Raw genomic sequence first — 14,792 nt, 5'->3', positions numbered from 1 at the left:
CAAGCCGCTGGTCTCTCTGTTCAGCCCCTTGGCGTCGCTTCCGGATAAGGCAGCTCACCGCCTGCAACGTTGGGCCTTATACTTGTCTCGTTTTCACTATGAGATTCACTATCGCCCCACGGCCCAGCACGCCAACGCTGACGCGTTGTCGCGTTTGCCGATGGGCCCCGACCCGGTTTTCGATCGCGATGGACTCCTCTGTTTCCACATTGATGAGGAAGAACGTCGTGCGGTCGAGGGTTTTCCACTTACAGGTTCGCAGGTCGCGTCGGCTACTGCGCGGGATCCGGTCCTACGTCAGGTGATCAGTTTTGTTCAGCGTGGTTGGCCGGACAGGACCAAGGGCCGGGCGTCGGATCCCCTTCGCAACTACCATGCCTTGCGCCTTCGTCTGTCTGTTCGTGAGGGTGTTGTTCTTCTGGCCACGGATGGCACATCTCCACGGGTTGTGGTGCCCGCCTCTCTTCGCAAAGCTGTTCTCAAACTATTGCATGGGGGCCATTGGGGGATTTCTCGGACTAAGTCCCTGGCCCGCAGGCACGTTTATTGGCCCGGTATCGGTTCGGACATCGCCCACATGGTCGCTGCGTGTGATCAGTGTGTTCAACAACTGGCTGCGCCTCGTACTCTGCCCTCTCCGTGGCCTGATCCGGCGCAGCTGTGGGAACGGGTGCACGCTGACTTTGCCGGCCCCTTCCTCGGCACTTATTGGCTACTGTTGATTGACGCCTTCTCGAAGTTTCCGTTTGCTGTTCGCTGTCCGTCGCCCACCACTGCGGCGACGACGCTGGCTTTGTCAAAAATCTTTGCGCTAGAAGGTCTTCCATCCACGATTGTCACGGACAATGGCCCTCAGTTCTCTTCGCAGGCCTTCCGTGATTTTTGTACTGGACAAGGGATTCATCATGTTACAGCACCGCCCTTCCATCCGCAATCGAATGGGGAGGTCGAGCGCCTTGTCCGCACTTTCAAAAGCCAAATGAAAAAATTCCTTAGTGATTTTTCCACAGATGACGCTCTGTTGCAATTTCTGAGTTCTTATCGCTTCACGCCTCTGGGTGATCGCAGCCCTGCTGAACTCTTGCATGGCCGCCAACCGCGCACCCTACTGCATCTGCTTCACCCTGTCAGGTCTTGTACTGTGTCCCCTAGTGCGGGAAAATACCAGGTGGGCGCCGACGTGTGGGCACGGGGGTATGGATCTCGCCCTAAATGGATTCCAGGGGTGGTCCAGGCTCTTCGCGGCCGCCGGCTTTGTGAAATACGTACGGACGACGGCATGGTTGTTCGCCATTACGACCAGATGCGCCCACGAGTGGTGGCCACGCCGGTACCACCGCCTTTTTTTTCGTCTCCACCAGCCCGAGAAGCCAGTCCTGTCGCTGCTGCCGATCTTCCGGGCGTGTTGCTGCCGCCGCCGTCGCTACCGCTTCCGAGTACACCGGAACCGGCCCCAGTCGCGACGCCGCCTTCTCCGGGACCCATCTCGCTGGAGCACACCCCCAGGTCCACGACACCTATGGATGCTGCTCCGGAGTTTTCACCCATCATCTCGTCCAGGAGGCACGTTCCACGCGCCAGCTTCCGTCCTGGACATTTCCGACCATACTCTCGTGTTTCTCCGCGGGATCTTCTCGGGACCTCCCAAGAGGCCATGGATGTCTCCGCACTGCCCATGTCTCCACGAAAGTGAGCGTTTTTTTTTCAAGGGGGGAAAAGTGTTGTGACAGTGCCACGACATTCAAAAGTGCCGCTACGTTAGTACGCGAACACGGCAATAGAGGCGCTCCGCAGCTCGGCCGAGCGCGGGAGCGCCACCTGGTTATGAACGGCGCCGGCCGCATGTCACGGCCCGGCAGTCGAATGACAGATACGGAGTTAGTAACATGTAATCCGCTAGTGTTTCTACTTTTGTATCTCCACGCACTTTAGTAGTGATTAAAGGTTATAACAATCTGCTCCATATGTACCTGTCCAATCTTCAAGAACTGTGAATCTTGTAGTTAGGTTTTTACTGCTCGTACATGTTCAATAGTAGACTATTGTAGCAGCTGGTGGAGGTTTGCCTGCAAACTATTAATGAGGCTTATGAAAAGATAAAACAACAGTGCACTGCTATTATTATTATTATTATTATTATTATTATTATTATATATGACAGTGTATTGTTGGAGGGTTGTGAAGAGTGCAAGTAAACTACTGTGAAACGCAACTGTGCACCTATCGGCTACATTAATTTAACCCTAGCACCACTAAGCTCAGATCTGTCACCTGGATGTCTGGGGGGGAGAGGGGGAGGGGGGGGGGCAAAATTGTCCTTACATTCTTTTCACTTTTTAACATTTTGTTTGTTGAAACTTCCTGGCAGATTAAAACTGTGTGCCCGACAGACTCGAACTCGGGGCCTTTGCCTTTCGCGGGCAAGTATTCTACCATCTGAGCTACCGAAGCACGACTCACACCCGGTACTCACAGCTTTACTTCTGCCAGTATCTCGTCTCCTACCTTCCAAACTTTGTTTGTTTGTTTCTTTTGTTTTGATTATTTAATGAACTAGGAATTTCTTTACTAGGTTCCAACATACTTTCCATAGTTATCAGGAACATCATAACATATACAAATACAATAAATAAAGTCATGAATATGAAAAATATTATTAAATTTTTATCATGAAACTAACACTTTCATATACATCAGACTTATATTAAGAAATCATAAAAGAACGTACAACAGCAAACCACAAATAAGAAAACAAAAAATCAAAGTCAGAAATTACAATTTTTTCCTTCTTACTCACTTTCACTTTCAATTTCACATCCTTTAAATATGATTGTTTTTGCAGAATGACTGGAACACACATACTTGGAAATCTGCAACAGACTATAAGACACTTTTGTCACCTTGTCATTATCCTTTTTAGAGTTTTTACTCTTCAAACAGATGTGACACCCTCCTCTTGAATACAATTCAACAGATTGAACAGTTGCAGTAATGTTGGGCAGTGTTTTCCCTAGAATACTTTCCATTGCAGAGATGACAGGCTTTTGTAACCCCATGATATTCTTTGCTCTCTCTTCCACACGTGGCCTAACGAGCTGTTGACCTAATTCTAGCAGATACAGCCTTCTTACATTATGCTTCTTCTTATTCCAGTTTGGGTTGTTTATCATGAAAATTGTTCCAGCTTTGAGACAGGCAATATCTGCCAAGGTGAAAAAGAGAGAGAATGGCCACCTTTTCGTCCCGCGTTTTAGTGAATGATGTCGTGTCATTTGATCAATGCTGCCTATGCCCCCTTTGGTTTCATTGTAGTAGAGATTGATGTCTGTCTTTTTTTCCTCTGTCAACTCATCCACCTTGTTATCATTATGTTGTGTGGAAGGAAGTAGGAGATTCTTAGTAGGCTTCAGTTTAGAGATGTCTGAAACCAAGGTAACTGGTGCATTGCCTGTTTTCAGATCTGTGAATAAGAACTTAGAGGAATAAAGCTCTCGAACCTGTGTCTTCTTTAGCTGTTCTGGTATATGTTTTCTGTTACTCTTCAACGTTCCCACCAAAGTTAACTTTTCACTGTAAAGCTCCTTGGCTAGGTCTATGGATGTATAACAACAGTCTATTGTTACATTTCTTCCACTTCCTGCCAGTGGATTCACTAGGACTCTAACAACTGCCTTTGCACTCCATTCCTCTGCAGGTCGCTCATCCATCCCTGCATAGACCCCAATTTTTAGAACACACCAGGTCTGTGCATCTGATAACATCCTAATCAATAGGCCATACTTCCCAGGCTTGTCTTTCATAAAGACCTTAAAGAGACATCTTCCTTGAAATAGGGACATCTTCCTCGAAATAGGGAGAGCATTTCATCAACCATTAGATCTGCATTTGGTATGTAGTATTTCACAAACATTTCATCAATTTGGTTGAAAACTTGACGAAGGGGCAAAACTTATCCAGCTTTTGTCTTTCAGTTCTTGTTTCTTTATCATCAAATCTAATCACAGACAGAAGTTGTCCACATCGAATACAGCTCATCGTAGCTACATAGATATTCTTTCCTAGTACTTTCCTCCATAAGTCCACAAGTGGCACTCTAGTGTCATTGTTTGTGCCCATGAGTACCAAAATGCCAAAGGCGTACATTTCTTCTATGGTGGTAAGTGTTAAGTTATTATTATGAGTTTCTTGGTTTGTATAGTCCACGATAATCTTCGTTATTTCAGGAGTTATAAACATTTTGAAAGATTCTGAACCTTCACGAAAATTCACTATATTTTGTACTGACCTGTGTACTTGCCTTGGAGGCGCAGTAATATATTCCCTACCACTTTTTGCTGTAACAATGATGCTAGAAGCAGCTGCATGCTGTTCATCAGAGGATGAACTCCGTGAACTTTACTAATTTCCAATTGTTATGTCACTGTCGTATGTCACAACTGTATCATCATCTTCTGAATCACTTTCATCATCTTCACTTGCTTCATTCATTATAGCTGACACTTCTTCATCTGTGAGAAATCTCTCACACTGACGAGACATTTCAGACTGCAATTCCTAACCAATAAATTATGGTCAGTGTGTGAATATGCCCCTGGAAGAATCTGGTTTCAGAATCTCTTTGTTAGCTTTATATAATCTATCTGAAACATTTCAGTGTCTCCAGATCTCTTCAATACACACAACCATCTTTTATGTGTCTTAAATCATGTGTTAGCAATGATTAAATTATGCTCTGCACAAAATTTTAGCACATTGCTTCATTATTTGTCTCAGCCCACGTTCTCCTACAACTTTTCCTTCTTTTCCTTTTCCTACCATCAAATTTCATTTCACCATCACAGTTAAATTTTCTTCTCCCTTATCTATTTGAATAATTTATTTTATCTCATCATACATTATTTGAATCTCTTTACTTTACCATCTGTGAAGTTAGTAGTATATAATTTGTACTACCATTACGGGTGTTGGGTTTCCTATCTGTTTTGCCATTCCTCAATTTACCCACATTTCTATTTTTTTTATCCATTATTAGATCTATGTATGCATTACTCCTGTTGATTTTGTATTTATAATTCTGCACTCACTCGACCAAAAGTTCTGTTCCTCCTGCCACTGCTCTTTACTTCCCACAGACCTATCCATTTCCCTTTGTAAATTGTCTAACCTACCTACCCAATTAAAGGATCTAACATCCCACACCTCTGGCCTGTGAAACACCAGTTTTGTTTGCCTGATGGCATCATCCTCCTGAGTAGATGCCGTCTACAGATCCGAATGTTGGAGATTTTAAATTAGGAATATTTTACCCAGGAGGATGCCGCCATCATTAAGCAAAACTCCTCACACTGCTTTGTGATGCGTCAGCACAGTTATTCCAAGCATCATCATCATCATCATCATCATCATCAGCCAGATGGTGCATTATCTGAAGATAGCCTACTATTAGAGGCTGTAACTGGGCATATTTATAATAAATGACTGTGCAATTGAGACTGTTTTTTACTACTTTTAGCTACAGAAAACCTGAAACAGAATATTTTTTACCACTTTTAGCTACAGAAAACCTGAATCAGAATACCCAGCCAGCAGTCAGAAGCTCTCAGACAGCAGTGTTCCCCTGTGATCATCAAATAAAGTTCATGACTATTCTTCATAACTTAATCTAAAGTGATTCTCTGAAGTTATCTAACAAAACTACTACTTTTTTTATGACTTTTGATTATTTCATTTTTACTATTTTTTAATAATAATGAAAGAAAATTGTGACATGCATATCTGCCTTACTTTGCAAGCGAGCCTTCTCGGCCTCTGTGCGCTTTTCTTCATTTCTCTTCTTTTCCTGAGCAGATATTGATTTCAGTAATGCCTCTTCTTTTTGTTTCAGTTCTTCTTTTTCTTTTCTTATCTGATCCATTTGCTGAGCCTGTTTGTCAAGTTTTAACAAAAGGTAAAATAAAATATCTGATAATGTTAAAAATATAACTATGAAAACTTAACATTATAATAAGTTTACTTTTTGGAATAACAAAAGATAACATAAATATCTCGAAACCCTTTTCTGATTATTGGGACAAGAGGACAACCCACAAGGAGGAGGGAGGGGGCATTGTCAACAGCAATACTAATGGTGCAAATGTGATGTTTTGATATGGGAGACAGAAATCCAAGAGAACATTACAATAAATGTACAAGGACTATCTGTCTTCTTTGAAAAAATGAAGCAAACTACCTAATGGAAGATGGGTAAATGGCATTAGAAGACATGGAGCAACATAGGTGCGTATAATTGGAGACCTCAATGCCTGAAAAATTCTGGAGGAGATTTTTCTCCAGTAGTGGATGTAGAATGGCTGATGATGAATTTTCTTCAGGTATCATAACGTGTCTCCATCGTTTTGAGGTTAAATACAGATTTTTAAATACAGATAACGGAAACAGGTAAGTTTCACAGTGTTTACACAGTCACAGTTCAGAACCTAATATGTATGGTTTCTTTTCTTCTATACCCACTGCATCACAGATGTGACCAGTACCAGTCAGATACTCTCACGTGTTGCAAAATTTGTGATACAAATATTCTCATTTTCTCCAAAGTCATCACAATGTAGCAAATTTTAGCACAGCATTCTAGGCCCAACCATGTCTTTTTGATGTCCAAACATAAGTTCTGCCTCTCATCTTAAATCACAGTAGCCATAATTTCAATCAGACCGAATGGCTGGCCAGTACTTATGTTCGGTTGGTAGAATTACTCTACTGCCAGTAGATATGGAAAAAGCTATATTTAGCTTTTGCAGCTATTAGTTTCCTGAGGAAAGAACTGGCTGTTTCAAAACCTGGATATAGTTGTTGCTATTTTTAATGTATTTATCAGCAGTGCAGCAATTTAACCTCCTGAAGATACATACAGGCCAACCTAGCTTTTGCAATGTATATTTTATCAACTGCCACAAGCACAGACAACAGAAAGGTAGTCTACCACTCTTGCTTTGAGTCAGATATTAATTTGAGTCAATTATTCATTATGTCATAAGACTATAAGACTCCTAGGAGTAGAGAGAGAGAGAGAGAAATAATATATATATATATATATATATATATATATATATATATATATATATATATATATATATAAAAAGAAAGATGATGAAACTTACCAAACAAAAGCGCTGGCAGGTCGATAGACACACAAACAAACACAAACATACACACAAAATTCTAGCTTTCGCAACCAATGGTTGCCTCGTCAGGAAAGAGGGAAGGAGAAGGAAAGACAAAAGGATATGGGTTTTACGGGAGAGGGTAAGGAGTCATTCCAATCCCGGGATTGGAATGACTCCTTACCCTCTCCCGTAAAACCCATATCCTTTTGTCTTTCCTTCTCCTTCCCTCTTTCCTGACGAGGCAACCATTGGTTGCGAAAGCTAGAATTTTGTGTGTATGTTTGTGTTTGTTTGTGTGTCTATCGACCTGCCAGCGCTTTTGTTTGGTAAGTTTCATCATCTTTCTTTTTAGATATATTTTTCCCACGTGGAATGTTTCCCTCTATTATATTCATATATATATATATATATATATATATATATATATATATATATATATATATATATATATATAAAAATTAATTTAGGGACATGAATGTTGCCAAACAACAGGGATCATGTCAACCAGTATTAGAAAATCTAAAAATACTGTCTACTCTTTCCCTTTTTACATAAAAATCAACATATACATAACTTTCTCCGTTTCAACCAAAACGATAGCACTCACCACAGAGAAAATTTTAAACTCCAAACACATTGTTTAAAACTCTATGCCCAAACACAAGAGCACATCCAGTTAAAAATTTACAATAAAATAGAAGACAGTAATATACTGAACAAGGAGATATGGTCACTGAAAAGATTACTCTATATCTGCCTGGTGGAAAAGTATGTCCCTCCTACTAAAGAATTCTTTGAGGACAGTCACCTGCAGAAATACTGAGTCATGCTGCCTCTACAGCCATCCACAATTGTGAAAGTGTAACCGCTGCAGGATTCTGTGCATGAACCAACCTCTCGATCACATCCTATAAATGTTCAAATAGTTTCATGTTGGGTGACGCGGGTGACCAACTCATTCGTTTCAATTGTCCAGAATGTTCTTCAAACCAATTGCAAACAAATGTGGCCGAGTGACAAGGCGCAATGTGATCTGTAAAAATTCCATCACTGTTTGGGAACTTGAAGGCCACGAATGGCTGCAAAGTAACCGAACATAATCATCTCCAGTTAATTATCGGTTCTGTCGGACAAGAGGACTCAGTCCATTCAGAATAAACACAGTCCACCCCTTTATGAAGTCACCACTAGCTTGAACAGTGCCTTGTTGACAACTTGGGTCCATGGCTTCATGGTGCTTGCGAGACACTCGAATCCTCCCATCAGCTCTTAATAATTGAAACTGGAACTCTTCTGACCAGGTCACGGAATTCCAGTAGTCTAGAAACCAACCAATATGGTCACGCGCCCAGAAAGGGCACTGCAGGCCGTGCTGTTAGCAAAGGCACTTGTGTTGGTTGTCTGCTGTCATAGTCCATTATTGCCAAATTTTGCCCATACTGTTTATCACGCATCCCACATTGATTTCTGCTGTTATTTCACACAGTATTGGTTGCTTTAGCACTGACAGCTGTATGGGAATGCCGCTGATCTCGGTTACTAAGTGAAGGTCATTGGCCACTGGTTTGTCCATGTTGAGAGGCAATGTCTGAAATTTGGTGTTTTTGGCACACTCTTGGCACAGTGGATATCAGAATAATGACTCCCCTAACAATTTCCAAAAAGGTATGTCCCATGCATTTAGCTCCAATCGATACACTAGTCATAGTTTTTAGTTTACTGTTAATAAGTGTCAAATCCAAAAACAAAACAAAACACAGACATGGGAGGGGTAAGCAGTACACACTTCCCTAGTAATAATTATTTGTTTTAGTAATAATAATTATAATAAGCTCAAAAATCAGATCTGATTAACGAGCAAATCACAAGCTAAAGATTCAGAACTTCAGTATCTACAGAAATGGTAATGGGTCATAGTAACTAACCTTGTAGTCAACAATCAATGTAGGGTATAGTTTATATACAGGATACACATCTTTTGTAACTGGAGAAAATGCAGCTAGGTACTTTCTTGGATGTACATCACTGCTTGTAGTTTCCAATAAGTAGTATACTTTAGATATGAAGCGTTTCATATCAATTGGATTCTGGTTGCGATAGAAAAACTGTAACAGAGGCATCACATAAAAAACATGGTAACACTCAGTTCCTGTATTAACATCAATTAGTACTCCACAACTCCAAGAGAGTTATTGAGATAGGACTGCAAAATTGCAAAATAACTGTTAGATCTTCCATAAATAATGTGTGTTGGAAATATTTTATTTTGGCTGTATATAATACATCATACCACCACCACCACCACCACCACATCCTACGTCATTCATCATATTTGATGGATCGGTGAATGAAATTCTCCACAAATTATGGTCAAACTTCCCTTCCTCTTTGATGCTATCCTCTGTGATCAATGTCAGACTTCACCATATCATTGTAACCGAGTCTTGGTCATCATCTTGGTCTTTTGTCTCCGAGTTTCAAATCAATTTATATATAATACAACCAAAATAAAATATTTTAGAAAGATTTCCTCAGACTCATAATAGTTAATGGGACATGCGAGTCACTGAAGTAGCATCCTGTTAGAAAAAACTTGCACCATGTCATTGAGCCACATGATTAATAATAATAATAGTTAATTGCCCTGGGGAGACCAGAAAGACAGCTGAATTAAGTGTGTTTTTCATATAACATATGGCAGTACAGTAGAGATTAGTTTGGAAAGGTCTTCCAATAGCAAGGCTTTGCCTTTAAAGGTGTGCTTCATCTACATCTACATCTACGTGATTACTCTGCTATTCACAATACAGTGCCTGGCAGAGGGTTCAATGAACCACCTTCAAGCTGTCTCTCTACCATTCCACTCTCGAACAGCGCGCGGGAAAAACGAACACTTAAATTTTTCTGTGCGAGCCCTGATTTCTCTTATTTTATCGTGATGGTTATTTCTACCTATGTAGGTGGGTGGCAACACTGTTTTCACAAACAGAGGAGAAAACTGGTGATTGAAATTTCATGAGAAGACCCCATCGCAACGAAAAACGCCTTTGTTTTAATGATTGCCAATCCAATTCACGTATCTTGCCTGTGACACTATCTCCCATATTTTGTAATACAAAATGAGTTGCCCTTCCTTGTAATTTTTTGATGTCATCTGTCAGTCCCACCTGATGCGGATCCCACACCGCACAGCAATACTCCAGAATAGGGTGGACAAGTGTGGTGTAAGCAGTCTACTAAAGAGACCTGTTGCACTTTCTAAGTGTTCTGCCAATGAATCAAAGTCTTTGGTTTGCGCTACCCACAATATTATCTATGCGATCGTTCCAATTTAGGTTATTTGTAAATGTAATCCGTAAGTATTTAGTTGAATTTACAGCCTTCAGATTTGTGTGACTTATTGTGTAATTGAAATTTAGCTGATTTCTTTTAGTACTCATGTGAATAACTTTACACTTTTCTTTATTCAGGGTCAATTGCCACTTTTCGCACTCTACAGATATCTAAATCATTTAAGTTGTTTTGATCATCTGATGACTTTACAAATGACAGCATCATTTGCAAACAATCTAAGAAGGCTCCTATGTCATTAATATAGATCAGGAACAATAAAGGGCCTATAACACTTCCTTGGGGAATGCCGGATATTACTTCTGTGTTACTTGATGACTTTCTGTCTACTACTACGAACTGTGACCTTTCTGACAGGAAATCACGAATCCAGTCTCACAACTGAGGCGATACTCCATAGGCACGCAGTTTGGTTAGAAGATGCTTGTGAGGAACGGTGTCTAAAGCCTTCTGTAAATCTAAAAATATAGAATCAATTTGACATCCCCTTTCGATAGAACTTATTACTTCCTGAGTATAAAGAGCTAGTTGTGTTTCACAAGAATGATATTTTCTGAATCCGTGCTGACTATGTGTCAATAAATCGTTTTCTTCGAGGTACTTCATGATGTTCGAATACAGTATATGTTCCAAAATCCTACTGCAAATTGACGTTAGTGATATAGTCCTGTAATTCAGCAGATTACTCCTACTTCCCTTTTTGGGTATTGGTGTGACTTTAGCAATTTTCCAGTCTTTAGGTACGGACTTTTCTGTGAGTGAGTGGTTGTATATAATTGCTAAATATGGCGCTATTTTATCAGCATATTCTGAGAAGAACCTGACGGGTATACAATCTGGACCGGAGGCCTTGCCTTTATTAAATGATTTAAGCTGCTTTGTTACACCAAAGATATCTACTTCTATGTTTCTCATCTTGGCAGTTGCTCTGGATTGGAATTCAGGAGTATTTATTTCGTCTTCTTTGATGAAAGAGTTTCGGCAAACCGAGTTTAATAACTCCGCTTTAGTGGCACTGTCATCAGTGACTTCACCGTTGTCATCGCGCAGTGAAGGTATTGATTGTGTCTTGCCACTGGTGTGCTTTATGTATGACCAGAATTTCTTTGGGGTTTCTGCCAGATTTCGAGACAGAATTTCATTGTGGAAATTACTAAAAGCATCTCGCATTGAAGTAAGTGCTATATTTCGAACTTCTGTAAAACTTTGCCAATCTTGGGGATTTTGCGTTCTTTTAAATTTAGCAAGCTTTTTTCGTTGCTTCTGCAACAACTATCTGACTCGTTTTGTGTACCATGGGGGATCAGTACCATCACTTATTAATTTATGTGGTATATATCTCTCAATTGTTGTCGATGTTTGAAAACATTCCACAACTTTTCTACACTTACATGATCAGATTGAAGGAATGAAGACTGTCTCTTAAAAAGGTGTTAAGAGCATTTTTATCAGCTATTTTTAAAGAGAAATGCTTTGCATTTCTTTTTGATGGTTGTAGGTGTTACGTTATTCAGCCTAGCAGCAACTTCCTTGAGGTCACTAATCCCTGTATTCGTCACAATACTCACTATTTGTTCAGGATTATTTGTTGCTAAAAGGTCAAGTATGCTTTCGCAACCATTTACACTTCGACTGGGCTCATGAACTAATTGTTCAAAATAATTTTCTGAGAAAGCATTCAGTACAATTTTGGATCATGTTATATGCCTGCCGCTGGCTTTAAACATATAATTTTTCCAGCATACCGAGGGTAGATTGAAGTCACCACTGACTATAATTGTATGAGTGGGGTATTTATTTGAAATGAGAGTCACGTTTTCTTTGAATTGTTCAGCAAATATATCTTCTCAGTTGGGGGGTTGGTAAAACGATCCAATTAATAGTTTAATCCAATTGTCAGGTTTAACCACTACCCATACTATTTCGCATGAACTATCGACTTCAATTTCGCTAAAAGGCAAACTACCTCTCACAGCAATAAATACTCCACCATCAACTGTATTTAATCTATCCTTTCTGAACACTGTTAGATTGTTTGAAACAAATTCGCCTGCACTTATTTCCAGCTTTAGCCAGCTCTCTGTCCCTACTGCAAATTGACGTTAGTGATATAGTCCTGTAATTCAGCAGATTACTCCTACTTCCCTTTTTGGGTATTGGTGTGACTTTAGCAATTTTCCAGTCTTTAGGTACGGACTTTTCTGTGAGTGAGTGGTTGTATATAATTGCTAAATATGGAGCTATTTTATCAGCATATTCTGAGAGGAACCTGACGGGTATACAATCTGGACTGGAGGCCTTGCCTTTATTAAATGATTTAAGCTGCTTTGTTACACCAAAGATATCTACTTCTATGTTTCTCATCTTGGCAGTTGCTTCAATGCTTTCTACTAGGGCTTGGAGCTCTGATTCTTTCCCAACACAGCTACGACAATTTACAACTACAATACCAATCGTTTCTACAACTACCTTACTGTGTTTTACCCACCCACTTTTAGATGGACGCCCCTTCTGTGGTTCCCTGAGATCCTTTAACCTAAAAATCCGCCCAGTCCCTTCCACACAGCTCCTGCTACCTGCCTCCTGTGTGTAGTGGACTCCTGACCTATTAAGTGGAACCCGGAAACCCACCACCCGATGGCGCAAGTCAAGGAATCTGCAGCCTACATGGTCACAGAACCACCTGAGCCTCTGATTCAGACTCTCCACTCAGCTGCACCAAAGGACCACAGTCGGTTCTATCAACGATGCTGCAGATGGTGAGCTCTGCCTTAATCTCAGAAGCAAGACTGCCAGTCTTTACCATTTCCACTAGCTGCCCGAAACCAGACAGAACCTGCTCCGATCCAAAGCGACACATGTCACTAGTACCGACATGAGCCACCACCTGCAGTTGGCTGCACCCTGTACTGTACTCTTCATGGCATCCGGAAGCACCCTTTCCACATCCGTAATGACTCCCTCCGGAATGCACACGGAGTGCACACTGACTTCCTTCCCCTCTTTGGCAGCCATGTTCCTAAGGGGCCCCATTACGCGCCTAATGTTGGAGCTCCCAACTACCAGCAAACCCACCTCCTGTGAATGCCCAGACCTGGTGGGCCGAGAAGCTTCCTCTGGAACAGGGTGGACGACTGCATCCGGCTCAGAGACATCGTCAGCCACAGATAACCCCCGAAACCTGTTCGTCAAACAAACCGGGGAGGCCCTACGATCGGCCCCTCGGAAAGTTTTTCACTGCCTGCCCGACTTTGGAATGATCTCCCACTCGACCACAGTGGAGGCAGTACCTGGGGAGGTCACAACAAGGGACCAATCAGAGGACACGTGGGATGTGCTTGACGTCCCTCGCATCCGATCCCCCACAGTGACGCCCCTTGATAGCAACCTCAAGCTGTATTTCCTATCCATTACTGCAATCGCTCCTGACAAATGGTTCAAATGGCTCTGAGCACTATGGGACTTAACATCTGTGGTCATCAGTCCCCTAGAACTTAGAACTACTTAAGCCTAACTAACCTAAGGACATCACATACATCCATGCCCGAGGCAGGATTCGAACCTGCGACCGTAGCGGTCACGCGGTTCCAAACTGAAGCGCCTAGAGCCGCACGGCCACCCCGGCCGGCTCTAACTGACACTGAGCTGTTCTAACCAAACAAACAAAAGCCTGCACGATACGAGAGTTGATACAATAGTCGATAGCAACGGCGGTACTGTACACTACACTGTTACTGAAATAAAAGGTTGTGCCTAGTAAGCACTTTAACACGCAAGAAATTACAAAAATAAACTAGTAACTACACACATAACTGAAAATAAGTCGCTCCTGTTTGAAGTTCGTAAAAATATGCAACAAACGAATGATGTACTCGCCTTATTAGTAGCAGGAACTAGCAGTGTGCTCTTGCTGACGGTCTAACCGACACTGCAGGCATTCTGCCGAGTTACAAGAGTCCCATTTTCTGAATCCTTGGAACTAATTGCAAAAAAGTTTGAGGAATGTTTCACGAAACACTTTATGTATTTCCTGAAATCCACCTACTTCCTGTTCAATGTAAAATATGATGCTGTGGCAATGGGTAGTCCATTATTCACCATTGGGGTGAACCTATACATGTAAAACTTTGATGCAAAGGTTGTAGTTGAAACCAATGTGTTTCTGTTGGTACATGGCCAACAAGTTTGTTGTGTGGCCACACAGAACAGAAAAAGTTGAAGAGTTACTGGAATATTTAAAACCTTTCTCTGCTCAGAAAGCTCTGTGTGCTTGCATTT

General features: G+C 41.4%; 1 protein-coding gene across 2 annotated transcripts in view; it reads right to left on the bottom strand.

Moving 5' to 3' along the window:
* Positions 1-14,792, bottom strand: part of LOC126483671 (TBC1 domain family member 31) — a 269,516-nt gene that overhangs the window by 69,120 nt on the left and 185,604 nt on the right. For both annotated transcript variants that reach the window (XM_050106735.1, XM_050106734.1), the window contains exons 14-15: positions 9,089-9,268; positions 5,785-5,923 (exon numbers count right to left, since the gene is read on the bottom strand). In XM_050106735.1, coding sequence (XP_049962692.1) covers positions 5,785-5,923; positions 9,089-9,268 — 319 coding nt within the window. The remainder of the gene's footprint in view (positions 1-5,784; positions 5,924-9,088; positions 9,269-14,792) is intronic.

Source organism: Schistocerca serialis, chromosome 6 (assembly GCF_023864345.2).
Source record: "Schistocerca serialis cubense isolate TAMUIC-IGC-003099 chromosome 6, iqSchSeri2.2, whole genome shotgun sequence".
In the NCBI taxonomy this organism is placed as follows: domain Eukaryota; kingdom Metazoa; phylum Arthropoda; class Insecta; order Orthoptera; family Acrididae; genus Schistocerca; species Schistocerca serialis.
The sequence above is the reverse complement of the archived record's forward strand: the minus strand, read 5'-3'. Positions and strand labels throughout refer to the sequence as shown.